Genomic DNA, 27,120 nt, shown 5'->3' with positions numbered 1-27,120 from the left:
TCCTTGCCGGTTAAACCCGAGCCTCCAGCTCGCTCTTGAGCCCGAGGATTCACCGTGATCGCACCCGGATAATCACCGATTTCACGGATAATCAAGGAGAGAAATCGCTTGCAAAGGGGATCCTTATCCATCCCAACTCTTTGCAGGACTCACCCCCCGATAAATCAACCTTGGACCCAGATTAAGGAAAAAAAAAAAAAAAAAAAAAAAAGTGTTTTCAGCACCAAGCCGCCCCCCAGGTTTCAGTCTGAATGTTCCGAGCACCGGAAAACCCACAACCCCCCAAAAACTCTCTCACAGAATTAACGGCGGGTGAGTTTTTGACCGATTTCCTCAATTTAAAAAAGGCAAAAAAAAAAAAAAAAATCATCGCTTCGGTACCAGCCCCGAGTTCCGGTGGCTTCTGCACTTGTCTGGGGGGGCTACTGGAAAAAAAGGAAAGTTAAAAATAAAATTAAAGATAGGAAAGTCTGTGGTCAGCCCCGAGCCGTGAGAGAAGCGATTTCCTGTGAAAAAGGAGAAGTGAAAGGAGCAAAAAAATTATTTTTGAATAAAGGTGCTGTAGCTGCACACGTAGGGGTGGGGAGGGGTGGAGTGCTGAAAAATGGGGAATTTGGGAATTCTGAACAATCGGGAATGAGCAGCAAAGAATGAGCCAAGGATTGCTCCAAGCTCTGTCCCCACGGCCCCAATTATTAATTGCCCTTTGATTAATTAACTAAGAGTGACTCAATAAATTAAACACGCATGTAAATTAAATTTATCAATGAGTAAATTAAAAATAAATACATTGAAAGCAGCAAAACCAGGCTGGTTCCTGGTTCAGACTTCGAGGGGAGGCCTGGGGCGGCCTCGCCCTTTCCCTGGGTGTTTTTTGGGGGAGAAAGGAGTGAAAAAGGGGCTGAGGGCGGATTCCAACCGAGCCGGTAATTGATGAATGAACCTGGTGTCAAACCTGGTGCCAAACCCGGTATTAGACCCGGTGCCAATGCCGGTATCAGACCTGGTACCAAACGAGCCGGTGCCAAGCCCGGTGTCAATTCCGGCGCCAGGCCTGGTATTACCCCCAAACGAGCCGGCGTCAAACCCGGTTTAACCCCGGTGCTAAGCCCGGTATTAGCCCCAGTACCAAACCAGCCGGCGCTAAGCCCGGTATCAGCCCCGGTGCCGAGCCCGGTGCTAAGCCCGGTATCAGCCCCAGAGCCAAACCGCCCCGCGCCACGCCCGGCGCCGAGCCCGGCTCATCTCGGCAGCGCAGCCGCTCCGCTCCCGCTCTCAGCCCGGGACACCGGCAGGAAGCGGAGCCGCCGCGGCCCCGGGGGAGGCGGAACCGGGGCGGAACCCAGGCGGACCCGAGGAGAAACCGGTGCGGAACCGAGGCGGAACCGGTGCGGCCCTGAGGCGGACCCGAGGCGGAACCGAGGCGCGGACCCGAGGCGCGGACCGGAGGCGGAACCGGGGCGGAACCGAGGCGGAACCAGGGCGGAACCGGGACGGAACCGAGGCGGAACCGGGACGGACCCGGTCCGGTGCCGGCGGCGCGGCCATGGCCGAGCTCCGCGCCGAAGCCTCGTGCCCGCTGTGCCTCGGGCTCTTCCAGGAGCCCGTGTCCATCCATTGCGGGCACAACTTCTGCCGGGCGTGCATCGAGCGCTGCTGGCGGAGCTGCCGGGACAGCTTCGCGTGCCCGCGCTGCCGGGAGGCGGCCCCGGAGCGCAGCCTGAGACCCAACGCGGAGCTGGCCGGCATCATCCGCATCGCGCAGCGCCTCAGCCTCCGCGGCCGGGCCCGCGACGGGGAGCGGCTCTGCCCGAAGCACGGCGAGGCGCTGAAGCTGTTCTGCGAGGAGGAGCAGAGCCCGGTGTGCCGCGAGTGCCGCCGCTCCCCGGAGCACCGGCTGCACGCCGCCGTGCCCATCGAGGAGGCGGCGGAGGAGCACAAGGTGGGGGTGAGGGATGAGGGGGAGGAGGGAAAGGCCAGGTGAGTGTGGTTTTCCTTGCAAAAGTTGGGATTTCTGCGCTTTCCGCCCGTTGGGTGACAGCCGCTCCCATTCCCGCCCGCCCCGCGCTCCCGGTATCGCCGGATGGAGGGAAAGGCACCGAGCCGCTGTTGGTGCTTCTCCCCCGGATGGAGGGAAAGGCACCGAGCCGCTGTTGGTGTTTTTGCTTCTCTCAGGAGAGATTCCAGGCTCACGCGCAGATCCTCAGGGACCGCAGAGAGAAGATGCTGGGGCAGAAGGCGGCGGAGGAAAGGAAGAGCTCGGAGCTGCAGGTGGGTGACCCTTCCCTTGTCCCTGCGGGCGCACCTGGGCGCACCTGGGCACACCTGGGCACACCTGGGCACACCTGTGCCCGCCGCCGCCCTCACGGCGAGGAAATTCCCCGCCGTGAGTTCAGGTATCCAACCCAAACCTGGATTTTTCCCAGGATTTTTGCCTCTTTCCATGTGCTCACAAGTGGGGCACATCCCCAGATTCCTCAGAAAACGGGAATCACCCCAATTGCATCTTTCTTTTTTTGCCTTGTTTTCCCTTTCCCTGATCTCTAACACTGACTAATCTGTTTATGGGTTTATTTTGCACCTTCCCTCGTCCAAAGGTCCGGAGCCTTTTTTGGGTGCAAAGTTTACGGGCCATGGGAAAACGCTTTGCCAGCGATCCCCGCCTAGAAATGGCAGAAAACCCCCCCCCAAAAAAACCCCAAAAATAAACAAACAAACCCCCACATATATATAAAAATAAAAATATGCAATATATTTATATATTGTATATAAAATATATAATACATATTTTATATATAACAAAACATAATATAATATAAATGCATAAAATATGTATATATAATTTTAAAAAATTATTTATTTGCAAGAACCCTGGCGGTGACAAATCCCCTTCCAAGCCCACCCCGCTGGCGCTTCCCTCCCTCCCAGCCCCTCCGGTGTTCCCGTGGCAGGAGCGGGTGGCGGCGGAGCGGCGGCGGCTCCGGTGCCGGGTGCGGGAGCTGCAGCAGCTCCTGGAGGGGCAGGAGCGGCTCCTCCTGGCCCGGCTGGCGCAGCTGGAGCGGGACATCGAGCGCAGGCGGGAGGAGAGCGTCGGCCGCCTCTCGGAGCGCATCTCCTCCGTGGGACGGCAGATCCAGGAGCTGGAGGAAAAGTGCCGGCAGCCGCCCTGGGAGCTGCTGCAGGTGAGGAGCCACCAAAACACCAAATCCCGAGCCTTGGAAAACCCAGAGAATCCCAGGTTTGGGCAGGAAGGGGCCTCCCGGAGCCACAGCAAACACAGCAAACACACCTTCCACTGGGCTGTGCTTCTCCAGCCTGGAGATATAAAAAATCCTTTGGCTAAACAGCCAAACATTTGAACAGCCATATATTCAAATATCCAAATTTTCAAACAGCCAAACATTCAAACAAACAAACTTTCAAATATCCAAATATTTAAACGCCCAATCATTCAAACACCCCTATACATTTAAACAGCCAAACATTCAAACATCCAAACACCCCTATATTCAAACAGCCAAACATTCAAATGAGCAGAGATGCTAATTAGGAGCCGCAACCGTGGGCGGGGCGATGATGCCGATAACCCAGCTGCTTATCAGAGCGGCCTCACCTGCATTCCCGCGGATCCGGAATTCCCCAGGGTCACTCCGGAGCCCTCCCTGGCTGCTCACCCCGGGCTGGCTCCGCCCTGACCTGTCCGTCCGTCTGTCTGAGTGTCTGCGTGTCTGTCTGTGTGTGTGTCTGTCTCTCCCCTGCAGGACAGCAGAGACATCCTGAGCAGGTTTGTGGCTCCTTATCTGAGTTCCCGACGTGTTCTTGTTTGGCTTTGGTGGACCCCAAAACCCCCAAGACCCCCTGACCTGTGTGAGATGGACACAGGACACGGCTGGGACACCACAAAAATCCAGTTAGGATGGTGGAGATCAGGGTCAGGTATACCTTCAGGGTTGGGAAGGAACCCCAAAATCCCAACAAACCCTGACCTGTGTGGCACGAACACAGGACACGGCTGGGACACCACAAAAATCCAGTTGGGATGGTGGAGACCGGGGTCAGGTACCTTCAGAGGGGTGAAGGAACCCCAAAACCCCCTGAGATGGACACAGGACGGCTGGGACACCACCAAAGTCCAGTTAGGATGGTGGAGACTGGGGTCAGGTACCTTCAGGGGATGAAGGAACCTCCAGTTCTGCTGTGGCTGCTCTCTGATCTGTGAAAACCTGGCTGATTCTGGAGGGATGGGATTTTGCTCCTCAAAAACAGGGAGCTGGATCTAAAAGGGTTAAATTCTGAGGGAATTAGAATTTTGGGAATTAGAATTTTACACCCTTGACAGATCTGATTGTGTCCCCTCCAGACTGGGGGTGGGAAGGAGGAAAGCGGGCAAAGAAAATTGTTTTTATTCCCTAATTTCCACTGGTAAAAATCTTCACCATCCAGAGGCTCCTCAGCCATGGCTGGGTCAGAAACTGTTCTCCAGGAGGAGCAGATCCCAAAAACCTCCTGGAGATGCCAAAACCTGACAGGAGGGAGTCATAAAATCATGGAAATTTGGGATGGTTTGGGTCAGAAAGGGTTTTTCAAGCCTTCCCAGCTGCCTCTCCAGTCCCACTATTCCAAATTTTTGTGGAAAAATTATTTTTCTGATTTCCAGGCTGGAGGAGCAGAGCGCCCCAGAGCCGGTGGAGACCTCAGCAGAGCTGGCAGAGGAACCCACAGGGCCGCCCCAGGAAAATGTCACCCTCAAGGAGATGCTGAAGAAATTCCAAGGTAGGGAGGGAGCAGGGAAAGGGGGGTGCGCGCTGTGTCAGTACCACATTTGGAAAGTGCCCCACAAAGGTGGAAATTCCAGAAATTTCCACGTGGAAACTTCAGAAAGGGGAGCGCCGGGACAGCCCCAAATGACCAGCAAAACCCCCACACTCCAGAGCTTCATTTTCCCATAATTTCTCCATCATTTCCTCCATCATTTACTCTGTAATTTCTCCATAATTTCTCCATAATTTTCCCATAATTTTCTCCATAATTTCTCCATAGTTTCTCTATAAGTTCTCCATCATTTACTCCATAATTTCTCGATCATTTTCTCCATAATTTCTCCATAATTTTCTCCATCATTTCTCCATCATTTCTCCATCATTTCTCCATCATTTCTCAATCATTTTCTCAATAATTTTCTCAATAATTTTCTCAATCATTTCTCAATCATTTTCTCAATAATTTTCTCCATCATTTTCTCCATCATTTCTCGATAATTTTCTCCATAATTTCTCCGTAATTTCTCCATCATTTCTCCATCATTTCTTGATCATTTTCTTAATCATTTGTCCCCCCAAAGGTGAGACAAAGCCAATCCCAAAGGTGGCACAAACCCACCCCAAATCTCTGGCGGGGTCAGACCCCAACCATCCCTCCCTCCCTCCGCAGTCAGCCTGACGCTGGACCCCGACACCGCCCACCCCCGCCTGGCCCTGTCCGAGGATGGGAGATGCGTCTGCTGGGACGACGCCCGCAGATCCGTCCCCGAGCACCCCAAACGCTTCGACTCCTCCCGCTGCGTGCTGGCCCGCGAGGGGTTCACCTGCGGCCGCCACTACTGGGAGGTCCAGGTGTGCCAGGGCTCGGCCTGGGCCCTCGGCGTGGCCAAGGCCTCCGTGGCCAGGAAGGGCCGGGTCAGCGTCAAGCCCGAGCGGGGGATCTGGGCCGTGGGGCAGTGCGGCAGCCAGTGCCAGGCTCTGACGTCCCCCAGTGTCCCCATCGCCCTCCCTGAGGCCCCCGAGGTGGTCGGGGTCTACCTGGACTATGAGGGCGGGCGCGTGGCGTTTTTCGATGTGCAGAGGGAGGTGCCGATGTTCGCGTACCCCGCGGCGAGGTTTGGGGGCGAGGAGCTGCTGCCCCTGCTGTGCCTGGGCAGGGGGTGCTGCTTCAGGCTCAGCCCCTGAGCCCCCCGAGGTGGGGTACGCAGCTGAGAGGGGGTTTGGGTGGGAAATTGCATTTTTTACATTGCTTCTCCATCATTTCTTCATAATTTCCATCGTTTCTCCGTCATTTCTCCATCATTTTTCCATCATTTCCATTATTTCTCCATTATTTTCTCCATCATTTCTTCATAATTTCCTCCATCATTTTCTAAATAATTTCTCCATAATTCCTCGATCATTTTCTCGATAATTTCTCCATAGTTTCTCCATCATTTCTCTGTCATTTTCTCCCTCATTTCTGTACAATTTTCTCCCTCATTTCTCCGTCATTTCTCGATAATTTTTTCCATCATTTCCATCATCTCCATTTTCCTGCAAGAAGAATTCAGAGAAATGTTGGTCCGAGGGTTCTGAGAGGCTTTTACCATTTGGGAGTGAGAAATAAAAAGGGATAAAATGCACAGAGACCTCTTTTTTTAGTGAATTCAACCCCAAAATCTTGTGTTTAGGTCGTCTTATGAGCGATAAGGCCCTTATCACAGCTCCCTGGTGGTCTAGTGGTTAGGATTCGGCGCTCTCACCGCCGCGGCCCGGGTTCGATTCCCGGTCAGGGAATGTGTTTTTACTTGCCCTAAAAAGTAATTTTTTGGAAAAATCTACTAATATTTAAACATCTCCTAACTCCCAAAACACTCCTTTTCTCCTCTTTTTTGTGCCTCATCCCCTTCTTCCTGTCCCAGCGCCTTCTGTTACCGAGCAATGAATAAATAAATACATAAATAAATAAACAATAATGCTAATTGTATTTTTTTTCATTACGTTTATAAGAAAGGCATTTGGTAGCTGTGCTAAACTAATTGCAGTTGAATACTGAAATTAATTAATGGCCATTATTGAGGAGTCAATTGTTTATTTTGCATTAGGATTATTTACAAGGAGCAATTTCTCGATAAAATTTCCTTTTAAAACGAGGAACAATATGGAAAAGAGGGGGGAAATTCGAAAAAGGATCATTCGATAAACGGAATAATAATTTGAGAAAAGGGGATGAATGCTTTTAAAAAGAGGGATAATAATTGGAAAAGAAATAGTAATATCAGAGAGGGAAAAATAAGTTTTAGAAGGAGGTTAATGCTTTGAAAATGGGAATAATGATTTTAAAAGGGAAGTAACAATTTAAAAACGGAAATAATGATTTATAAAGGAATTATCATTTGAAAAAAGCAAAAGCATAGCAGGAAAAAAGAGGCATTTTTAAAATAAACGCTGTCAGGAGTGGGATTTGAACCCACGCCTCCATGTGGAGACCAGAATTCCCGAAGGAAGGGGAGTCCTTGAGTCTGGCGCCTTAGACCACTCGGCCATCCTGACGTCGGAAACCCGGGGCAAAACAGAAGAAAATGTCGAGTTAAAACATTTTTTTGGTGGGGGGGTCGGTTTGGTTTAGAAGGAACGAATATGATGATAACAATTGTTATTGTTATTGTTATTATTGTTATTATTAATAGCACTTTATTATTATATGGTATGATATTATATGATATGATATTTTAAAAGGAACAATAATTTACAAAGCAGAAAGGATTTGGAAAAGGAACTATGATTTCAGAAAGGAGGAATGACTTTAAGGAGAATGAAATAGTAAAACCTGGGATAATGAGTTTTAAAATTTGCAATTTAAAATAAGTAGGGAATAATGAGAGAAGAAGAATAATTAAAAATAATAATTTAGAAATTAGAATAATTTAAAAACTACAATAAATAAAATAATAAAATTTAGGTGATGAAGAGAAAGAAAATGAAAAAGCAGCGCCCAACGTGGGGCTCGAACCCACGACCCTGAGATTAAGAGTCTCATGCTCTACCGACTGAGCTAGCCGGGCCGCTGGTTCTGTATACTCTACTTAATTTAGCAATGATAAAATTTCCACCCATTTTCCCCGGAGTTCCCTAGCAGACAGATCCTTTTAGGGCGAAAAAGGCTGAAAAAAATCTCTGCCTCCCGGCAATTTTTGGATTTTCTGCCAATTCCCCCTCGGCGATCCGAACCCGTCCTTAAAAACATCCGGGAGTGGACAAATCCCCGCGGCCTCTGAGGGCGGCGGAGCTGCCTGGAAATTGGCTGAATTCTGAGGGAAAAGGGATTTTTTGTGGTTTTGTTTTGGGCGTTTTTTGTTTGGGGGGATGGATTTTTTTTAGGTTTTCTTTTGGGTATTTTTTTTTTTTTTTTAATGTTTTGCTTTTTGGGGTTTTCTTGGGGGGAGGTTTGGTTTGGGTTTTTTTTGTTGGATTTTTTTGGGAGGGGTTGGGTTTTTTTTGAGGGCTTTTTGGGGTTTTGCTTGGGGGTTTTTGGGGGGCTTGGTATTTTTTCGGGGTTTTTTTGGGTTATTTTTGGGTTTTTGTGGTTTTTTGTGTTCTTTCTAATTTGGGGGGGGAGATTTTGTTTGGAGTTTTTTTGAGCTTGTTTGTTTGTTTGTTTTACTTATTTTTGGAGGGGTTTTTTAGGTTTATATTTTGAGTTTTGAGAGCAGTAGGCTGGAGAGCGTACGCACGGCGCGTTTCTGTAGTGTAGTGGTTATCACGTTCGCCTCACACGCGAAAGGTCCCCGGTTCGAAACCGGGCAGAAACAGCCATTGAGCAGCGTTTTTTAGTTTTTTTCGTGCCTCGACATTGCTCGAAATGCCTTCACGGCGATGCCGGCAAAATAAAAAAATAAAATTACGTGTATTTGTCGGGCGAATTTTGAATTTTGAATTTTTACTCCATTCCCTGGTAAAATCCCTGTCTATAACTCAGATCTGGTTTATTTTAATTTATATATTTATATAGTATTCTGTACTATACTGTACTATTTATATTATTATGTTGTTATTTCATTAATTTTTTTATTTATTGTATACATTTTATTTGTATATAAACTTTATATTTATATAGATATATAGTTTATACATACATTTATAATATTAAAATTTTTATTTATATAAATATAAAGTTTATATACAAATAAAAGTGTAAAACTTTAAATATATAAGTTTATTTATTCGTACATAAACATTATCCCTGCGGACAAACTGACACCTCCACAATTTCACGCCCAGGGAAACCTGGGAATATGGTTCGCCCAGGAATCGCTGTAATGCCTCAAAATCCCATGGATTTGGGGTGGCTGCGTCCTTTCAAAACGGACAAATTCAGCCGAAATTGAGGAATTTTGATTTTTAAGGAATATTTTAAGCTTTCGTTCCCTGACCGGGAATCGAACCCGGGCCGCGGCGGTGAAAGCGCCGAATCCTGACCACTAGACCACCAGGGAGCTACCTTTACCTGTTTTTGACCATTTACAGCAATTTTTAACATCCAACAAAACGCCACAAATCTGCTCTTCCCATCGGCCTCAGGGCACTTCGCTCCTGGCGTGGTAAGAATCAATAAGAAAAATCATGGAAACTCAAAATTATTTTAAATTAATTAAATTGAATTTTACATTAATTAGATTTTATTTTAAAATCCCCTCCCAAATAGTAATTCAAGACAATAAGCGAATCAATCAAAAACAGGAGAGCGATAAAAACGATAAAATATATTAAATAAATGTAGCAACAGCAAAATTAATTTAAACAATAAGATTTATCTTAAAATTGCCCTCCCTGGTGGTCTAGTGGTGAGGCTCCATCATTTTCACCGCCGTGGCCCTGATTCCTGATCAGGAAAAAAATTTCTAAAAATGACAAAATTCTTTCAAAATCATAAATTTTAACCTCGGGGTGCCCCAAATGTCCGTGATTTCACGTGAAGTCTCCCTGATTTGGAATCCGACAAAATCCACCGATTTTGAGGCTATTTTGTGGGGAGTTTTGGGGTTTTTTTGCAATTTATTTACTTTACAAAGGCAGCGGGAATTAAAAGGGATAAAGGAATTAAAATTGTGGGAAAAAAATGAATGAAAAGCAATAAGGGAATGAATTAAAAGCGATAAGGGAATTGTTAAAAAGCGATAAAGGAATCCGAAGCCAGGAGGGGAGATTTTCCCCCAGGATTTGGAAATATTCAGGAACAGCCCCCGGGAATTTGGGTACTTCATATTGGAGAAAAAACGCTAAGACACTTCGAGACCAGCGTTTCTGTAGTGTAGTGGTCATCACGTTCGCCTCACACGCGAAAGGTCCCCGGTTCGAAACCGGGCAGAAACACATGATGCTGCCTTTTTGGCTGTTTTTTTTGGTTTTGTTTCGTTTCTGTAGTACTTTTTTTGTTTGGTTTTGTTTTTGTTTCTTTGTGTTTTTTTTTTTTTTTTTTTTTTTTTTTTTTTTTTTTGTTTGGGGTTTTTGGTTTTTTTTGTTTGTTTTTTTTTGTGTTTTTTTTTTTTTTTTTTTTGTTTTGTTTTGTTTTTTTGGTTTTTTGGGTTTTTTTTGTTGCTGTTGTTTTGATTTTTTTTTTTTTGTTTTACCTCCTTAATTTTCCGGGCTTTATAGGATCGGGGTCGATCTCTGGGGCACACAAATTATAAACCAGAATTCCAAGAGATTCCTCTCGGGTTTGGCCAACTGGAGTGAACAAACCTTGTCCTCGACATTTCTGCATTTTGGGGTGTCTGAAATGGTTTTAATTCCTTAATTCCTTCTCTGGTGACCCAAATATGGGCAGTTTTGGGGGGAAAAAAACCTCAAAACAAGGAAGAAAAAAAGGGACAAGGTAAGTAGACAAAATTGCCAATAAAAGGAAAAATAACTTTTTTTTTTTTGCTTATTTCCACGAATTTTTTTTCCAGGAGTAGAAATAGCTGCGTTTCTGTAGTGTAGTGGTTATCACGTTCGCCTAACACGCGAAAGGTCCCAGGTTCGAAACCAGGCAGAAACACCCTTGTTTTGGGGGAATTTACTCCTTTTTTCAGCCCCTCGCCAGCTGGGGTTTAATTTTGGGGTGATTTTGGGGGATTTCTGAGCTGCTTTGTAGGCTGGCAGCTTTGCTCCCCTCTTCCTTTCCTTGCATCATTTCTTGTGTCTGTTTCCCAGAGGGGAAATTAATAAAAAAATCAAATTATTAAAGGCACAGGAAGGGATAATTCCCATTTCCATCTACTAAAAACGTCAAATAATCACAGGCACAAAGAATTCCCATTTTCTCCATCCCCGTAAATCTGAACTTTTAAAATTTTCAAATCCAGAAATTTTTCAGTTTTGCACCCACAGAGGCGATCCCGATGTGCTGGAAAACCAAGCTCCCTTCTCCACGGAAATTTTGGGAGAAAATTCATTAAAAATGGACAAGCTCCATGAAAAAAAAAAAAAAAGAAAAGAAAAGAGAAGAAAAGAAAAGAAAAGAAAAGAAAAGAAAAGAAAAGAAAAGAAACCCAAAACCCAAACCAAACAAAAAAAACCCAAATCAAAAAAAACACCCCAAAAATAAAAATAAATTAAAAAAAAAAAACACACGAAAAACCCCAAAAGAGGCCCCCCAAAAACCCACAAAGAAACACCAAAAAATCAAGAAAACCCCCCCAAAATCCCCAACTCCTTCCCCCAAAACAAACAAAAAAAGGAATTGTGTGGAGAGGGAGAGGAGGAGGAGGAGGCGGCGCTGCAGTCATGCGTTCCTGCTCCTGCATGGAGTTGTTTGTTCTCAGGACGTGACCTGGAATTGCGGTCAAAAACCCCAAATTGTGTCCAGCGCGTTCCCTCCCGCTTTTGTCGGAGCTTTTGGCTCCGAATTTCCCATTATTCCAAAAAAATCGGGCTTTTTTTCCTGATGGAATTCACCCCCCCTCATCTTCCTCTGGTTTTATTCCCATTTCTCTGGCCGGATCCAGGCTGGTATTTCTTTATCTGTGTGCTGGGATTTGAAGGGAAAAATTGGGGAAAATATCAGCAAAATGTTTAATAATTCTCGTGTAACCCAAGAATTTGTCCAATCCCTTCACCCACAGCTCCTTCAGATTTCTGGAGCTGCTGGAATGCCCAAAATCTGATTTTTTCATGGATTCTGGGTGTTTCCCCCGTATGAAAAGCATGGGGATGAGTCCAAAATTGGGAAAATCGCGAAAACTGTGCAGCTCTGGTTTAGTTCGGAACAGAGTGTCCCAAATGGGGGTAAAAATGGATTTTTGGGGGGTAATTTCTGTGCTCCCAGGTGGCTGAGAAGGGGCTGGGGAGAAGCCAGGGATGGTTTGGGTTAAATCGAGGAGATTTTAGCACTCGGAGGGTGAGAAAAAAAGGGGTGAAAAGGCGCAGAGACCCTTTTTTCAGCAAATTTAACCTAAAAATCTTTTATTTCGGTCCTGATTTGGGAGCTAGAACCAGGCCTGTCAGCTCCCTGGTGGTCTAGTGGTTAGGATTCGGCGCTCTCACCGTCGCGGCCCGGGTTCGATTCCCGGTCAGGGAAAGGTTGCATTTGTCCAAACAACCCACTTTTTTGTGTTTTTCAAAATCCTTCCGGGATTTAACATCTCCTAACCCCAAAATTATCCCTCTTCTCCTCTTTTTGTGCCTCTCCCTTTCCCGCCAGACGTCCCCTTCCACCTGCCCCGGGTCCGTCGTTTATTGAGCAGTAAAAAAAAAAAAAAAATTAAAAAAATACTTTTATATATATATATATATATATATATATATATATATATATATATATATATATATATATATATATATATATATATATTTCTTTTTCTAATACAAATTAAGATTTTAATTTCAGCGGAAGCGGCAGCACGAGGGGTCACGTCCTCTGCCCAGATTCCTGAAAAATTTTGTAGTGTTTTTGTTTGGTTTCAGGTTCGATAAAGCAGCAGCCTACCCACAATTCAGGCGCCCGGCTAGCTCAGTCGGTAGAGCATGAGACTCTTAATCTCAGGGTCGTGGGTTCGAGCCCCACGTTGGGCGAGGCTCCTTTTTCTATTTAAGTACCCAAAATTTATACTTTTTAACCTTTACTTATTATAGTATTTTAAAACTATTACTCCTTTCGTTAGTTTATTTTAGTGTTTAAATTTTTATTCTTATTTAATTATTTATTTTTAATTTTAAAACTATTCTTCTTATTATTAATTGTATAGTAATTTTTTAAAAACAATACGTGTTGGACTGGCACCAGGAATTTCACGCTCGGGAAGACTGGGACTGGGGGGGGGGGTGGGGTTGGGACTCAGAAATTTCGGGATTTGAGCCCCAAAAAGGAGGGCTTGGGACCCAAAAATGCGGATTTGAGCCCAAAAATCAGGATTTGGACCGACACCAGGAATTTCACGCCCGGGCAGCTGCACAAACACTGGGACGGGACCGGTCCCAAAGGCCTCGGGAACAGCCCGGAGCAGCCAGACAGGGCATTAATCACCGGATAATTATCCCTGCCGCTAATTAATACCCCGCAGGGCATCCCGGGGCGCTCCGGCTCCATCCCCGTCCCCCCAAAATCTGTGCGGGATTTGCGGTTGGGTTCCCAAATTTGGGGGGTTTTTGGGACGCGGGGACAGAGGGGGGACAAAGGGAGCGGGGGCCGTGTCCGGGTGTTTGTCCAGGTGTCTGTCCGGGTGTTTGTCCAGGTGTTCCCCGCATTGTTCCCCGGGTTCGGGGTCGTTCAGGCCCCGAGGGCAGCGCGGTGATAAAGGGGGCGCGGGGCGGCGGCGCCGGGAGCCCCGTGGAGCGCTCGGCTGGGTGAGGCACCGCCTTTTGGGGCGTTTTCGGGGGATTTTGGGGTTCTCCTTGCGCGCTCCGTGTCCATTGGCATCATCCCAGCATCTCCTCGAACTTGTAAAGAAACAGGGATTTTTATTTTTATTACCATTATTTTAAAAAATATATAAAAGATGTTATATATTTTTATTATGCTTTTATATAGCTAAAATATATACTGTTAAAATAATGTATTAAATTAAAATTAATTTTATGACTAATAAAATATATATTTTATATAATAAATATATATAAAATATATATTCAAAATATATTTAAAATATATATTTAAAATATAAAATATGTTATATATATATGGTTTTATTTTACTATGCTTTTATATATCTAAAATATATATTTCTAATAATGTATAAAAAAATAATACATAAATAGATGAACAAATGTATTATATGGTGTCTAATTTATGTATAAATCCATATAAAATATATAAATACACCGTCTAGTCTAATAAGTAAATAAATAGATAAAATATATTTTAGCACATAAAGATATATTTATTATTTTCATATAGTTTTATATTCTTTACTTTTATGTTTCTTAGACTTAATTGAATAGTTTTTGAAAAAGAAACCGGTTTAATTTTTAAATAATTAAGCATTTTACAGAAACTAAATGAAACTTTTACTTTTAGTAAAAAAATAGTGAAAAGACAGAAAGTGAGGAGCCCGGCTAGCTCAGTCGGTAGAGCATGAGACTCTTAATCTCAGGGTCGTGGGTTCGAGCCCCACGTTGGGCGGTAGTTATTGTTTTACCCCTTTGTTCAGCCAAATCTGATCTTTTCCCCTTTTTCTTTACCCAAATCCTGGTTCGGGTTCAGCTGCAGGCGCTACTGAGGTGTCGCGGCGCCTTTGGCAATAAAGCGCTTTTTTCCTCATTAAATCATTTTATTCTGTGCAACCAAAACCACTAAAATCTCCAGAATTCCCCAGACTTCCTTTTTTTGGGGCTATCTCAGGCGGAAAACCAAGCTTTTCTCTGCTCCTTCTGCCCCAAGAGGCACAAAACAAAAGAACCAGGAGGGTTTTTCCGCGGTTCCTTTGGGATTTTTTCCCCACCCTATCCCAGGACTGAGCCCCAAGGGAATCCCAGAGCTGAATTCCTGAATTCCAGGGCTGAATTTCTGAGCCCTTCTCATCCCAGAGCTGGATTCTGGAACTGTTCTCATTCTAGAGAGCAGAATTAATTCCATGGCTGAATTCCTGAGCCCTTCTCATTCCAGGGAACTGAATTAATCCCGGAGCTGAGTTCCTGAGCCGTTCTCATTCCCTAATCCTAACCCTAACCTCTGGAACTGATCCCAGAGCAGAATTCCTGAGCCCTTCCCATCCCAGAGCTGAATTCTTGAGCCGTTCTCATCCCAGCGAGCAGGAACTCATCCCAGGGGTGAATTCCTGAATTTCAGAGCTGAATTCTTGAGTCGTTCTCATTCCAGGGAATCGAACTCATCCCAGGGGTGAATTCCTGAGCCCAGAGCTGAATTCTTGACCCGTTCTCATTCCAGGGAGTGGAACTCGTCCCAGAGCTGAATTCCTGAATTCCGGAGCTGAATTCTTGACCCGTTCTCATTCCAGGGAGTGGAACTCGTCCCAGAGCCGAATTCCTGAATTCCCGAGCCCTTCTCATCCCAGGGAGCCGATGGAACCCCGGACCTTTCCCACCACGAAGCTGCTCCTGCTGGGGCTGAGCCTCCTCCTGTGCCTCGGAGCCGGTGAGCGGGGAACAAATCAGATTTATCGGATTCTGCCCAGGTTTTCCCCAAAATTCATCCCGCTTTTCCCCTCTGCCGCAGCCGAGGCTCTCCGGTGCCACCTGTGCAAGTACAAGGTCCCCTTGGTGGGCTGCCTGCGAGGCGCCAACGTGACGAGCTGCGAGCGCCGGGAGAAGTGTGCGCTCATCAAAACCTCCCTGGGTGCGTCCCCGGGGCTGTCCCCGCTCTTTGCTTCCTTTGTTTTATCCCTTTGCTCACCCAAATCGGATCTTTTCCCTTTTATTTACCCAAATCCACCTGGTTTGCAGGCAGAACCTGCAGGGAGCCTCTCCTGGGCTTCCCCACCCTCTCCTTCCCTGGTTTTATCCCATTGTTCACCGAAATCTGATATTTTCCCCTTTTATTTACCCAAATCCACCTGGTTTGCAGGCAGCTTCTCCTTGGCCTCTTCCTCACCCTCTCCTGCCCTGCTGAGAGGTTCGAAAGGATCAAAAAACTTTCAAAAAGTAATTTTTAAGCCAAGGGGAGACTCTCCCTGGGGGGCAGGGGTTGTCTCCGTGGATGCATCTCGGAGATTTCTTCCTTTTACTTTCTGTTTTTCTTTTTCTCCTAATTAAACCAATCTTTGCCTTAATTTGGGGGTACATTTCAAAGCTCGGCTTCCTCCCAAAGCTCCAAAAATCCGATTTTCATGGATTTTTCTTTTCCTCGTCCCCCCCGCAGGTAAGATGACCCTTTACTACCAGCAGGGCTGCACCTCGGCCCTGAACTGCGGCCGGGAGCGCGCGTCGGACGCCGAGTCCCGGCTGAGCTCCCGCTACTCCTGCTGCGAGACCGACCTGTGCAACGAGGAGTGGGGCGAGGAGCGCCGGGACTGACCCGCCCTGGCGTGGGACCGCGGTTCGGGGGCGCCCCGAGCTGATCTGACCCGGGGCTGCCCTCGCCAGGGGCAAAAATGAGGGCTCGTTCACCACGCAATTCCCTCGAGAATGCTATTTGTGAAAGAAAATCACAAAAATACCCTTTTTGTCTGCATTTTTAATGACAGCTTTTGCTCCAGAATATCGCTGCTACCCATCCTAACCCTAAACCCTAACCCTAACCCTAGCCCTAATTCTTTAAAGAACATTGTCTTGTGTTTGAAATTATTCTCAGTAGAAAAATTGAGCCTCTTTTGCGAAGAGCATCCCTTGCTTCTTGATGCTCAGCGAGACTGTGCAAACTAAGAAATAAACAAAAAAAAATTCTGCAAAACTCTCACCTGATGAAGCTGTTGAGTAGAAAGCGTAAGCCCAAAATTAGTGTACACTGTTTTTTTTCTTTGATCTAAATTTCCACAGCGAGTCTTACAGAAACACATGACATTCCATTTCTGGTTTTCTTTTCCTTTCCTTCCTGTACCTGTCAACATTTTGATTGATTTGCAAGCCAACTATTCATGCTCAAACACTTATGAAAAAAGACATTACCATAAAAAAATCTAGCCCACACAATTCAGTACACTGTTAATATTTTCGCTTTCAAATGGGCCCTGATTTAGTCTCAGCTCTAAAATAAACCCTCCAGCTCGGCACTGGCAGGGCTGGATCTGGCTCGCGTCCCTGTTTCCAGCTCTCCGGGCTCGGCATTCCCGATGGTCTGGGAGCAGCTGGCGGCCCCGAACACGATCCCGACACCCAAAGCCCAAGGGCGAGCCAAGGAGCTTCCCCCTGCTCTCATCCTGGGTTTTATTTATTTTCTCTCCAGGGCAGGGCTGGGAATTTTGGGAGAGGAGCATCAGCTGGGAGCCAGGGGAAATAAAGGGGGTGTGTGTGTCCAGTAGACATTAATCAATCCATATATTTACGGATATTTTTTATGTCTGTCAATTAATCCATATATTTACAGATATTTTTGGATATCCATCAATTAACCCAAATAGTTATGGATCTTTTTGGATATCCATCAATTAATCCATATATTTACGGATGGTTTTGGTATCTGTCAATTAGTCCATATTTTTATGGATATATTTACGTTTCTTTTCATTTCTCCCCTCCTTCTGCCTCTTTGGGTCCCCCAGGCTCTTCCTGCCTGACGAACGCACCTGTGGCAGGTGGGACACGCCCCACAAGAGAGGCCCCTGCCCTTTTGCCCCCAATTACGAGCAGCGAGATTAATATTTTTTTCACCTTATTGGGAAGAGGGATGCAAAGCTTTGCCCCTTCCCCTGGAAGGACGGATGAGGTTCCTGGAAAGAGTTAAAAACCCCGCGGAGAAGCTCCGGCCTTGGGGACAGGTGGATGGAAACGCGAGAAACTTTGGCACCGACAACTTTGGCACGGAGCGGAGCGGCAGAGCCGGGAAGGAGGAGGAAGAAGAGGAGGAGGAGGAGGGAAAAGCCTCGGTGGGTGCCCAGGATGGCAGCGATGGGGGAGGGCAGGGAATGGTAAGTGACACGGGAGGGGGTGGCGGTGACAAGAGGGGACAAATGGGGCACCGAGGAGCCGCAGCCCCAGCCATGTCCGAGGCGGCGGCGGCCGCGGCCGGGCTCCACCGGCGCTGCTCGGAACAGCGGCTGCCGCGGACCCCGTCCCGCTGGGACCCCGCGGCCACGCGGCTGGCGGCGCAGCTGGCCGCGTCCCGAGCCGTGCCGGGCCAAACCCCGCCGGGACCGGGGCGGCTCGGGAGGGAGCCCCGGCCCGACGCGTCCGCTCCGAGGTACGCGGGGACACGGGGAGGGCTGGGGATGCGCCTGTGCCTCTGTCGCTTGTCGCTTGTCGCTCTGTCCCTCTGCCCCTTGTCACTCTGTCCCTCTGTCTCTTGTCCCCCTGTCCCTTGTCCCTCTGTCCCTTGTCCCTCTGGTGTTTATTTACAGATCGAAAGAAACGGCAGGTGGGAGAGGGCGAATTCCCTTTCCACAGGGAGTGATATAAATATATATAAATACTGATGTAAACATATATAAATATATACAAATATAAAATTATATACGGGAGGTAGGAGAGAGTGAATTCCCCTTCCATAGGGAGTGATATAAATATGTATAAATACTGATATAAATATATATCCATACATACAATTATAAAAGTATATACAGGAGGTGGGAGAGGGTGAATTCCCCTTCCACAGGGAGTGATATTTTTACATATAAATATATAAAAATATAAAATTATATAAATACATGAGAAGGGACAGATAAACAGAGGTGGCAAAGCTCTGCAGGACAATTCCAGGACCGTTTTTGCTCATTAATTCCTCCAGCAGAACCTCTGGAACTGGGATTTATGTCCCCCCACAGCTCCAGATGTGGCCAAAATCCCAGCTCGGAGGTTTTGGATCAGCAAGGGCTGGCTTTCAAATCAGAATTTACGGATCACTGGGTCTGATTTCAGGTCCTCATTAGGAGGAGACAAATCGCTCTCCAGAGGATCCCACATTTCCCAGTCTGTGGTAATTTGAAGCCCCTCAGTAACCAGGTGACCATCGCTCCCTCCTGTCCCAGTTTGCCCTGACAAGAACTCGGTGGAAAAGTGGAAACCACGATGTTACTGACAACCCCAGACCTGAAAAAGAAAAAATTAATTATTTAATATTTATTCTAATTACCATTCCCACGGCCTCCAAACCTGCACAAAATATTTCTGGAAGGCCAAGGCTGTTTTATTTTGAGATTCAGGACCCCAGTCCTGAGCTTGATCTTTGTGGATTTGGGAAATTCACGCACAGATCTTGATAAGGGCGTTGCATCCTCAGCCCTGGAAAAAAAAAGAAAAAAAAAATTATCATTTCCATTTAATGCACGGCCTCCAAACCGGCACAAAATATTTCTGGAAGGCCAAGGCTATTTTATTTTGAGGTGCAGGACCCCAATCCTGAGCTTGATCTTTATGGATTTGGGAAACTCACGCACAGATCTCGCTAAGGGCTCTGCATCCTCCTGTATTCCCCTTCTCCTGTTGCTTTTTATGGCCCCCGATGAGCCCTGGAGCTCAACCAGGTCATCTGAGTCCCCCGCTGGAGTTTCAGGGCCGAAACTGGATTTTAACGAGGGCTCAGATGGTTCCTGGACCTCAGCCTGGAGCAGCTGCTCCTCGCCGGGCCCTGGGCTCGGATTCGGCACCGGCTCGGCCATAAATCAGCTCCATCCAGGGCACCCCCGAACGGGAGGGGATCCCCAAAGGTTTTGGGGAATTTCTGGATCCCAAAAAGATCCCAAAAGGGGATCCTCTTACTACCTCCCTGTTGAAAAAAAAAAAAAATAACCCAAACCAACAAACAAAAAACCACAAAAACACCCCAAGCAAAAAGAGAAAAAAAAAAAAAAGGAAAAAAACTAAAATAACACCCAAAAAAAGCCAGGAAAGTCAGGATTTCTGGGGAGCGTCCCCGCTTTCCTGCGTGCCCCCCAGAGCCGAGGTCCGGTCCCCGGGCTGGCGAAACCGGACACGGCGGGAGTGACCCCAGGGGCAGCGGCCGCGCTCCGGGCCCAGCACCGCCCCCGGGGCCGGGTGCCAGCGCTGCCCTTCCAGCCGCGCTGAAACCCTTCCTGCCCCGCAGGAGAGAGGCCATGGCCGCCGTGTTCCTGCCCGGCAACCTCCAGGACGAGGCCACCTGCTCCGTGTGCCTGGAGTTCTTCAAGGACCCCGTGTCCATCGAGTGCGGCCACAACTTCTGCCGAGCGTGCATCGTCAAGAGCTGGAAGGACCTGGAGATGGATTTCCCGTGCCCGCAGTGCCGCGAGGTCTTCCAGAACAAAAATTTCCGCCCCAACCGGCAGCTGGCGAACATGTCCGAGATCATCAGCCAGTTCGCGCAGCGCGGGGCCAAGGGAGCGGAGGAGGACGGGCTGTGCCCCAAGCACCGCGAGGCGCTCAAGCTCTACTGCAAGGACGACCGCAGGAGCATCTGCGTGGTGTGCGACCGGTCCCGCGAGCACCGCCCGCACGCCGTGGTGCCCGTGGATGAGGCTTCCGAGGAGTACAAGGTCCGTCCGTCCGTCCGTCTGTCCGTGCGTGCGAGCCCCGCTTGTCCCCGCGCTGTCACCCCGCGCTGCCACCCGCCTTTGCCTCCCGAAGAGTTGGGAGAGCTTCCCGTCCTCCCAAAAATCCGGGAGAGCTTCCCAGCCTCCCAAAAACTTCTGGGAGAGCTGTCCCGCCTGGGTGTGCGCACCTGGCCCGCGTTTTTGGGGTGGATTCACCTCGCCGGGTGAGGGAGCGGCGGACAGACAAACAGCCGCGACTGACAGACGAACAGCCGCCGCTCTCTGGGGGCTGGCGAGCGTCCAGAGATGAGCCAAGCAGATTAAAGCCGGGCTGACCTTTGGAGATGGGAGCAGGGCACGTCCTGCCCCTGACATGCTCCGATCCCGTTTTTTGGGGAGGTTCTGGTGGTCCTGGGGCCGCACTGGGTCCCGGGGTTTTCGGGATTTCCGGGCGAGCCGCATCCCGAGTTTTCCTCCTTTTCTGTTTTTTGGGGAGGTTCTGAGGGTTTTGGATTTCCCGGCGAGGGCATCCCGCGTTTTCCTCCTTTTCTGTTTTTTGGGGAGGTTCTGGATTTCCCGGCGAGCGCATCCCGAGTTTTCCTCCCTCCCCATCCCACCCGGCACCGAGCAAACCCCGCGGGCAGACGGACGAAAAACCGGCAAATCCTCTTTTTTTGGTTGTTGTTCCCAGGAGAAAATCCAGGCGCGCTTGGATTTCCTGCGGAAGGAGCGGCAGGAGCTGCTGGAGTTCAAAGTGAACGACGATAAAAAAACGCAGGAGCTGCTGGTGGGTCCCGGTTTGGGGTGGTGGGGGAGCCTGGAGGGGGGTGAGTGTTCCATAAAAGGGAAAATGGGAGGTTTTCCCCATTCTCCTGCCCCGCCACCAGGAGCCAGAGCCTCAGCAGCCCTCGGGGATGGTGCTGGAATATCTCGGAATTCTCTGGAGTATCTCTGGAGCTCGGCTGGCCCCGGGGCTCTGCTCCACCCTTCCTCTTCCTCAGCGCATCACCCCTGCGGCAGCAGAAGGGGAAAAAACCCAGCCCAATGAAAATAATTCCTCTCCCAGGCCATCAACCCCCAAGAAAAGTGATTTTTGAGAGATCTTGGCGCTGCTTCCCAAGGTTTTTGGCCGGGAATGCTGCTCCCTGTGATTCCTCGCTGTGAAAAATGCCAATCACTTGGTTTTTAATATTTTAAAAGTTTAATAGTAATAAAATGGTTGTAAAATAATTAATATAATGAGAGTGATAATAATTTGGATAATTTGCATTGGGACAATATGAGACAATAAAACCAAAGAGTTATGAACAGTCAGGGTGCCTCTTTCTGGCCAAAACAAGTCCAAAAAAGGACCCACGTTTACAGAGGATTAACCCTTAAAAACAGCAGCCTGTTGAATATTCATACACCTCATTAGTGATGCATAAATTCCATTCAAACAGAGGATTTTGTCTGGTCAGTGTCAGCTTCTTCATCTTAATCCTAAACGGCATTTTCAGGGCTGAGCTAGGGAGGAAGAAGTTCATTTCTTCTGATAATGGAGCAATAAATTCTATTTCTCTGCAAGATTTCGGTGTCCTGTGGCTATTGTCTGGTGCCAGTACCTCATTCTTTTCTTAAAAAAAAATATCCCACAGACACAGTTCCTGTTTTAACTACAAAAGTTACCTTTTAAGCACAAAACTCCATTTACCACACTATTAAAATGTGAACACAGCACCACTGAATAATACAACAAAACACATACAGTAAATATCTGTGTCAAAATACATGCAGTAAATATTTGTGCAGAGCCATATAATTTGCATTTTTCATAATTTCCTTCCCAAAGGAAGACTCCCAGTCTCACCAGGCTGGAGCTCCAGCTCCACCTCCAGACCCCTCTCCTGAAAACCCCTTTCTTCCTTTTTTTGCCGTGTGTTACCCCAGAAAACCATCGAGGGCGAGCGGCAGAAGCTGCTCTCGGACTTCGAGCGGCTGCGGCAGTTCCTGCACGACCAGGAGCACATCCTGCTGGGGCAGCTGGAGAAGATGGAGAAGAACATCTCCCGGAGGCAGAACGAGAACATCACCGACCTCTCCAGGGAGATCACGCTGCTCAACAAGCTCATCGCCGAGCTGGAGGAGAAAATCCAGCAGCCCATGCTGGAGTTCCTCAAGGTGAGATGCCAGCTCTGGGTCACAGTTCATTCCTCATTTTTCAATGGCTTTTTGGGGGTAAAAGTCCTTTTTTTATTCTGCTTTTAATGAGTGGATGGTTCAAGGAGGTGCCTGAGTGCCCCAAGCCCTCTCTGGCTGAGGAAAAGAATGTTCTCTTTGATTTTAATGATTTTTCTTCCTCCATGAACTTATCTGGAACGTTACTAGCACCCCCAAGACCTTGGTTTGTGTTTATGGTGTTTATGGATCCTATAAAGGTGTTTTGGGAGTAAAAGTCGTTTTTTTATTCTGCTTTTAGTGGGTGAGTGGTGCAAGGAGTTGCCAGAGAGCCAAGCCCTCTCGGGCTGAGGAACACCCTGGGAAATCACGTTCTCTTCAACTGTAATGATTTTTTTCCTCCTGTGTTTTTCCAGAGGTTTTCCAGGGTTTTTTTCCTGTGTTTTTCCAGGGATTTTCCCCAATTTTTTCCTGTGTTTCCCCAGAGCTTTCTCCAGGGATTTTTCCAGGTGTTTTTCCAGGGATTTTTCCTGATTTTTTTCCTGTGTTTTCCCAGAACTTTCTCCAGGGATTTTTCCAGGGATTTTTTCAGGTTTTTTTCCAGAGGTTTTCCCAGGTTTTTTTTCCCAGGATTTTTCCAGGGATCTGCCCCAGACCTGCACAGGGTTAAATTCCCTGCCAGCCTGCCTCCTGGGCGCTGTCAATATTTGCAGAAGTTTTCAGGGCTTGGCTGTGGGTGGGAATTCACCCCAGGAACAACAATCAGCATTTTATTAAAAAAGCAGCTTGGGAGAAACAATTGGCAGTTTTTATTAAAAAGCAGCTTGGGAATAAAATGCCAATTGTTTTTTTTTTTAATAAAAAGCAGCTCTGGACTGGCTGCAGGGTCCTTTTTTCAGCCCCTGGGAGGTGGCTCTGCCTTCGTGTGGGCTCTGGAATGTGGCTTTGAGGGCAGAACAGGCAAATAATGGCTCGGTTTGCTGTCGGTTTGTGGTGTTGCAATTTTATTTTATTGAGCATAATTGAACCTTAAATTGCCTCCACAATCCACTCTGCCTGAGGGAAAATCACTTTATCCACCCTGCCTGAGGGAAAATAACTTTATTGAGCGTATTTGAACCTTAAATTGCCTCCACTGCATTTTGTGTACAATAAAGTGCATTTTTTTGTACAATAAACTGCATTTTGTGTAAATAACCCACAGTTTATATAAAATAAACCGCGTTTTGAAGAGCTGCCTGGAGTCCCACATCCCTCATTCTGGCTCTCACTGCCCAATCTCTCTTGTTTTTCCTTTCCAGGATGTGACGGGCGTCATCAGCAGGTGAGGAATTCTGCTTTCCCCGCTGCCTTTGGGTTTCCAGCCCTGTCCGGAGGTCCCTGTGCCCCGTCCAGGTGCCCCGGGCAGGGTGGAATTTCCCTCCCGCTCTCTTCGAGCCCTGGGTCTCCTCCAGATCCCTGGAAATCTGATTTTTCACTGTGTGCTCTTCCTGCCAGTGGGTTTTTTCAAGGATTAAGTGAGACCAAGAACTCCAAATTCCCTCATTTGCTCACACACATTTCCCCCAGCACAGGCACCACCGATTTCTAAAATCGAATTGGAGCTGCTGGAGGTGGGGAGGGGATCACCCCAAAAAATCCCCCCCATCAACCCAAAATCCACACCCAAATCCTGATTTTTTCACCCCGAGGAGGATGAAATCCCAGGAAGGTGCGCGGGGTGGGAAGGGACAGGAGCATGGGTGGAAAACGGGGCTGGAAATGGGGGAATATCCACAATTTCCTCTTTTTTTTTTTGCCATTTTCCCTGGGCAGGAGCGATGAGGTGAAGTGCCAGAAGCCTGTCCCTGTCTGCACCGACATGAAGATGCATGTCTGCAACTTCTCCCTCAAAACCGTGGTCCTGGAGAAGGTCTTGAAGAAATTCCGCGGTGAGTGGAAAAAAAAAATTAAAAAAATTAAAATTTATGAATTAAAAATTAAAATAATATAAAATATAAAATATAAAATATAGAACATCAAATATCAAGTATAAAATAAAATAATAGAAAATAGAAAATAAAAAATTTAAAATTAAAAAAATCCCTGGCCTTTCCTGGCACGGGGTGGGAGTGCCCAGGTTGCTCCAGGGATCCTGGGCATCAAAATGGGGCAAAAAAGGGGGGAAAATCGGAGTTTGAGCATCAGTTTTGGTGCAATAAAAAATTTAATTTCAAGATAGCCAAGACCTGGGTTTGCAGGAAACCACTAGATGGTGCTGAGAGAGCTGGAAAGGTAAAATGCACCAAAAGAGAAGCTCTAGGAGAGAAAAAACCAAATAATTGTGTCCCCATTCACGTCCCTCTCTTCTCTCCTTTTAGAAAACCTGCAGGATGAACTGGGAAGAGGTGAAAAAGGTAAAAAAAGATGATATTTCACACATAGCACCCACAGCAAAGACTCAAAATTGTGGTTGTATTTTGCAAAGCCAAAAGAGAGGGGGAAAAAAAGGAAGGAGAAAAAAAAAAAAAAAAAAGGAAAAGACACTCTAGATTTCTTTTTTTCTTTTTTCTTTTTTTTTTCCTTAATTTCTTCTCTCTCGATGATTTCCAGATCCTGCCTGCTCAGCTCCAGAGCCCAAAGCCGATTTTTCTAACTGACGCCGGGGATCTGACAGCTCAGCCAGGTCCTCTCTGCCTGTTTGCACTTAACAAACCCACAGATTTCAGACCAAAAAAGCCACTCCGAGACACAACTTTGCCAAATTTGCCCTGCTTCCACCAGGGAATTGGGATGGAGGCCTCAGAGGGGTTAAATCCCAGCAGAATTTGGTCAATTCCTGAAGTTATTTAAGAATTCAAATTAAACCCCTGCAGAATTCAGTTAATTCCTTAAGTTATTTAAGAATTCCAATTAAATCCCTGCAGAATTTAACTAATTTTTAAAGTTAATTAAGAATTTAACTCCTTTTCATGGGAGAGGTCATGAATTTGAGGGGCAAACCCCATCCACACCCCCTTGGTGCGAGGGTGGCCTGAGCAGCGTTTTCAGGAGAAAAATCTCATTGTTTTTGCTTTTAAACCTGTGGTCTCTAGCCCGGGGACCTATAATGAGGACAACCCACGGGCTGGACCTTTTCCAAGGATTCTGCTGACAAACAGCACCCCCAGGCACCTCTGGAAATGCCAAAATTTGGCAGAAAAAACGAAAAACCAAGTGAAAAGCCAAAGGCCCCTTGCTGCATGCCCAGGGGGGTGGGTGCATGTACGGAGGTGTCACTCGCTGTGGTTGAACCTCAGACCCAAATCCTGACAATTCCTGACAATTCCAGGAGCTGGAGATGCCCCAGGAAGGAAAACACCCTGATAAAAGGTGTTTTAAATCAATAAAAACAAAACAAAAGATTAAAACAAGAAAATATTAAAAAAAATAAAGAGTTAAAAAAAAATCTTGGGCATGGATGAAATCGACTCATTCCACCCCATTTCCCCACAGGTTCGCTGGTGGGATTTGCAGTCTCTGATGCAGGAGATGCAGGAAATGCAGGAGATGCAGGAAATGCATTTTTTTTTTTGCCACTTTTGAGGAGGAACACTTTTGGGGTTTAAGCTTTGAAGGAAAACTGATCCCAGCCTTTCCCTGTCCCTGTTTTGACTTTCCCCACCTCTACGAAGTGCTCTGAGGTTTTCAATCCCACTGTGTCTCTTTTGGGAATTTTTTATGCCAATTCCTGACCCAAACCTGTGAATTTTGGAGAGTACAAAGGCCTTTTATGGTGTGGCACCTGCTCTATTTTAGACTCCCCCCAAAGTGTCTCACGGATTCGTGGTGACTTTGCTGATTACAACCACAATTTGAGGTCACTTCCTCTGAGTTTGGAAAAGGGGAAACAAAAGCTGTTGGGACCAGGCTGCATTTGCATGTTTGCTTTGGGCTACTCCAGGTGGAAAGATTCCCTCAGGTCGTGGCTTCCCACAAGGATTTGGGTGTTTTTGGGGTGGTTTGGGGGTGAAAATTCTGAGATTTGTGATGCCAGGGGGTGCGGAGCTCACCTGTGTGTGGATAAACTGGAAAGCAAGATTAAAAAAATCAATTTATGTGGAAAAAGCCATTCTTGATCATCTTTGCTGTTGATAACTGCAAATTATCTGCATGTGCTTTTATGGCATTGTCTCCTCTCCTGTTGGCCTTGTCACCCCACTTCTCACCAGAGACTGCATGAGATAAAGCCCCCCTTGAGGGATTTGGGGGGTGTCAGTGTGGGGTGTGCGGTTTTTCGGCTGGGTTTTTTGAGATCCAGGCTGGGATTATTGAGCTCCAGGCTGGGTTTATTGAGCTCCAGGCTGGGATTACCGAGTTCCAGGCTGGGATTATTGAGCTCCAGGCTGGGATTATTGAGCTCCAGGCTGGGATTATTGGGCTCCAGAAACTGAGCCGTGCGTTTCCCTGCCCAAATCCTCGCTGAGCCCTGACCGCCATCTGTCCCCACTAACAGAGGACCTGACCCTGGACCCCGACTCCGCCAACCACCTGCTGATCCTCTCAGCCGACCTCAAGAGCGTCCGCATGGGCTGCAGGAAGCAGGAGCTGCCCGACAACCCCAAGCGCTTCGACACCAACTCGCGGGTCCTGGCCTCCACGGGCTTCAAGTCGGGCCGGCACTACTGGGAGGTGGAGGTGGGGCCCTCGGACGGCTGGGCCTTCGG

General features: G+C 47.3%; 3 protein-coding genes and 10 non-coding genes across 14 annotated transcripts in view; 10 read left to right on the top strand and 3 right to left on the bottom strand.

Annotated features, from left to right (window-relative positions):
• The first annotated feature begins 988 nt into the window (after positions 1-988).
• Positions 989-6,718, top strand: LOC134433181 (E3 ubiquitin-protein ligase TRIM39-like). The gene is made up of 7 exons (XM_063182056.1): positions 989-994; positions 1,202-1,942; positions 2,176-2,271; positions 2,952-3,182; positions 3,762-3,784; positions 4,658-4,773; positions 5,431-6,718. The coding sequence occupies exons 1-7, from the start codon at positions 989-991 to the stop codon at positions 5,943-5,945; spliced, it is 1,728 nt and encodes a 575-aa protein (XP_063038126.1). The 3' UTR covers positions 5,946-6,718.
• Positions 6,468-6,539, top strand: TRNAE-CUC (transfer RNA glutamic acid (anticodon CUC)). Its single transcript has one exon. It is a non-coding gene; the product is annotated as a tRNA-Glu (tRNA).
• Positions 6,719-7,191: 473 nt separating the features above from the next.
• TRNAL-CAA (transfer RNA leucine (anticodon CAA)) lies at positions 7,192-7,295 on the bottom strand. The gene is made up of 2 exons: positions 7,258-7,295; positions 7,192-7,237 (listed from the first exon to the last, which is right to left on the bottom strand). It is a non-coding gene; the product is annotated as a tRNA-Leu (tRNA).
• A 439-nt stretch (positions 7,296-7,734) lies between these two features.
• Positions 7,735-7,807, bottom strand: TRNAK-CUU (transfer RNA lysine (anticodon CUU)). The gene has a single exon. It is a non-coding gene; the product is annotated as a tRNA-Lys (tRNA).
• Positions 7,808-8,481: 674 nt separating this feature from the next.
• Positions 8,482-8,554, top strand: TRNAV-CAC (transfer RNA valine (anticodon CAC)). The gene has a single exon. It is a non-coding gene; the product is annotated as a tRNA-Val (tRNA).
• A 612-nt stretch (positions 8,555-9,166) lies between these two features.
• Positions 9,167-9,238, bottom strand: TRNAE-UUC (transfer RNA glutamic acid (anticodon UUC)). The gene has a single exon. It is a non-coding gene; the product is annotated as a tRNA-Glu (tRNA).
• Positions 9,239-10,042: 804 nt separating this feature from the next.
• On the top strand, positions 10,043-10,115 carry TRNAV-CAC (transfer RNA valine (anticodon CAC)). The gene has a single exon. It is a non-coding gene; the product is annotated as a tRNA-Val (tRNA).
• Positions 10,116-10,709: 594 nt separating this feature from the next.
• On the top strand, positions 10,710-10,782 carry TRNAV-AAC (transfer RNA valine (anticodon AAC)). The gene has a single exon. It is a non-coding gene; the product is annotated as a tRNA-Val (tRNA).
• A 1,449-nt stretch (positions 10,783-12,231) lies between these two features.
• Positions 12,232-12,303, top strand: TRNAE-CUC (transfer RNA glutamic acid (anticodon CUC)). Its single transcript has one exon. It is a non-coding gene; the product is annotated as a tRNA-Glu (tRNA).
• A 421-nt stretch (positions 12,304-12,724) lies between these two features.
• TRNAK-CUU (transfer RNA lysine (anticodon CUU)) lies at positions 12,725-12,797 on the top strand. The gene has a single exon. It is a non-coding gene; the product is annotated as a tRNA-Lys (tRNA).
• A 1,473-nt stretch (positions 12,798-14,270) lies between these two features.
• On the top strand, positions 14,271-14,343 carry TRNAK-CUU (transfer RNA lysine (anticodon CUU)). Its single transcript has one exon. It is a non-coding gene; the product is annotated as a tRNA-Lys (tRNA).
• A 624-nt stretch (positions 14,344-14,967) lies between these two features.
• Positions 14,968-16,335, top strand: LOC134433179 (ly-6/neurotoxin-like protein 1). Its single transcript, XM_063182054.1, has 3 exons — positions 14,968-15,315; positions 15,397-15,516; positions 16,039-16,335. The coding sequence occupies exons 1-3, from the start codon at positions 15,243-15,245 to the stop codon at positions 16,191-16,193; spliced, it is 348 nt and encodes a 115-aa protein (XP_063038124.1). The 5' UTR covers positions 14,968-15,242; the 3' UTR covers positions 16,194-16,335.
• A 1,315-nt stretch (positions 16,336-17,650) lies between these two features.
• The window catches only part of LOC134433175 (E3 ubiquitin-protein ligase TRIM7-like), a 9,973-nt gene continuing 503 nt past the window's right edge, over positions 17,651-27,120 (top strand). The window contains exons 1-8 of one of the 2 annotated variants that reach the window (XM_063182046.1): positions 17,651-17,743; positions 19,855-20,281; positions 20,970-21,065; positions 22,208-22,438; positions 23,737-23,759; positions 24,251-24,366; positions 24,796-24,831; positions 26,910-27,120. The exon at positions 26,910-27,120 is cut by the window's right edge and continues 503 nt beyond it. In XM_063182046.1, coding sequence (XP_063038116.1) covers positions 17,715-17,743; positions 19,855-20,281; positions 20,970-21,065; positions 22,208-22,438; positions 23,737-23,759; positions 24,251-24,366; positions 24,796-24,831; positions 26,910-27,120 — 1,169 coding nt within the window. In that variant the 5' untranslated portion in view covers positions 17,651-17,714. Of the gene's footprint in view, positions 17,744-17,815; positions 18,016-19,854; positions 20,282-20,969; positions 21,066-22,207; positions 22,439-23,736; positions 23,760-24,250; positions 24,367-24,795; positions 24,832-26,909 lie in introns of those variants that run through there. The other variant, XM_063182045.1, reaches the window with a different exon arrangement.

The sequence above is a fragment of the Melospiza melodia genome, unplaced genomic scaffold (assembly GCF_035770615.1).
Source record: "Melospiza melodia melodia isolate bMelMel2 unplaced genomic scaffold, bMelMel2.pri scaffold_148, whole genome shotgun sequence".
NCBI lineage: Eukaryota > Metazoa > Chordata > Aves > Passeriformes > Passerellidae > Melospiza > Melospiza melodia.
This window is presented reverse-complemented; position numbering and strand designations above follow the sequence as displayed.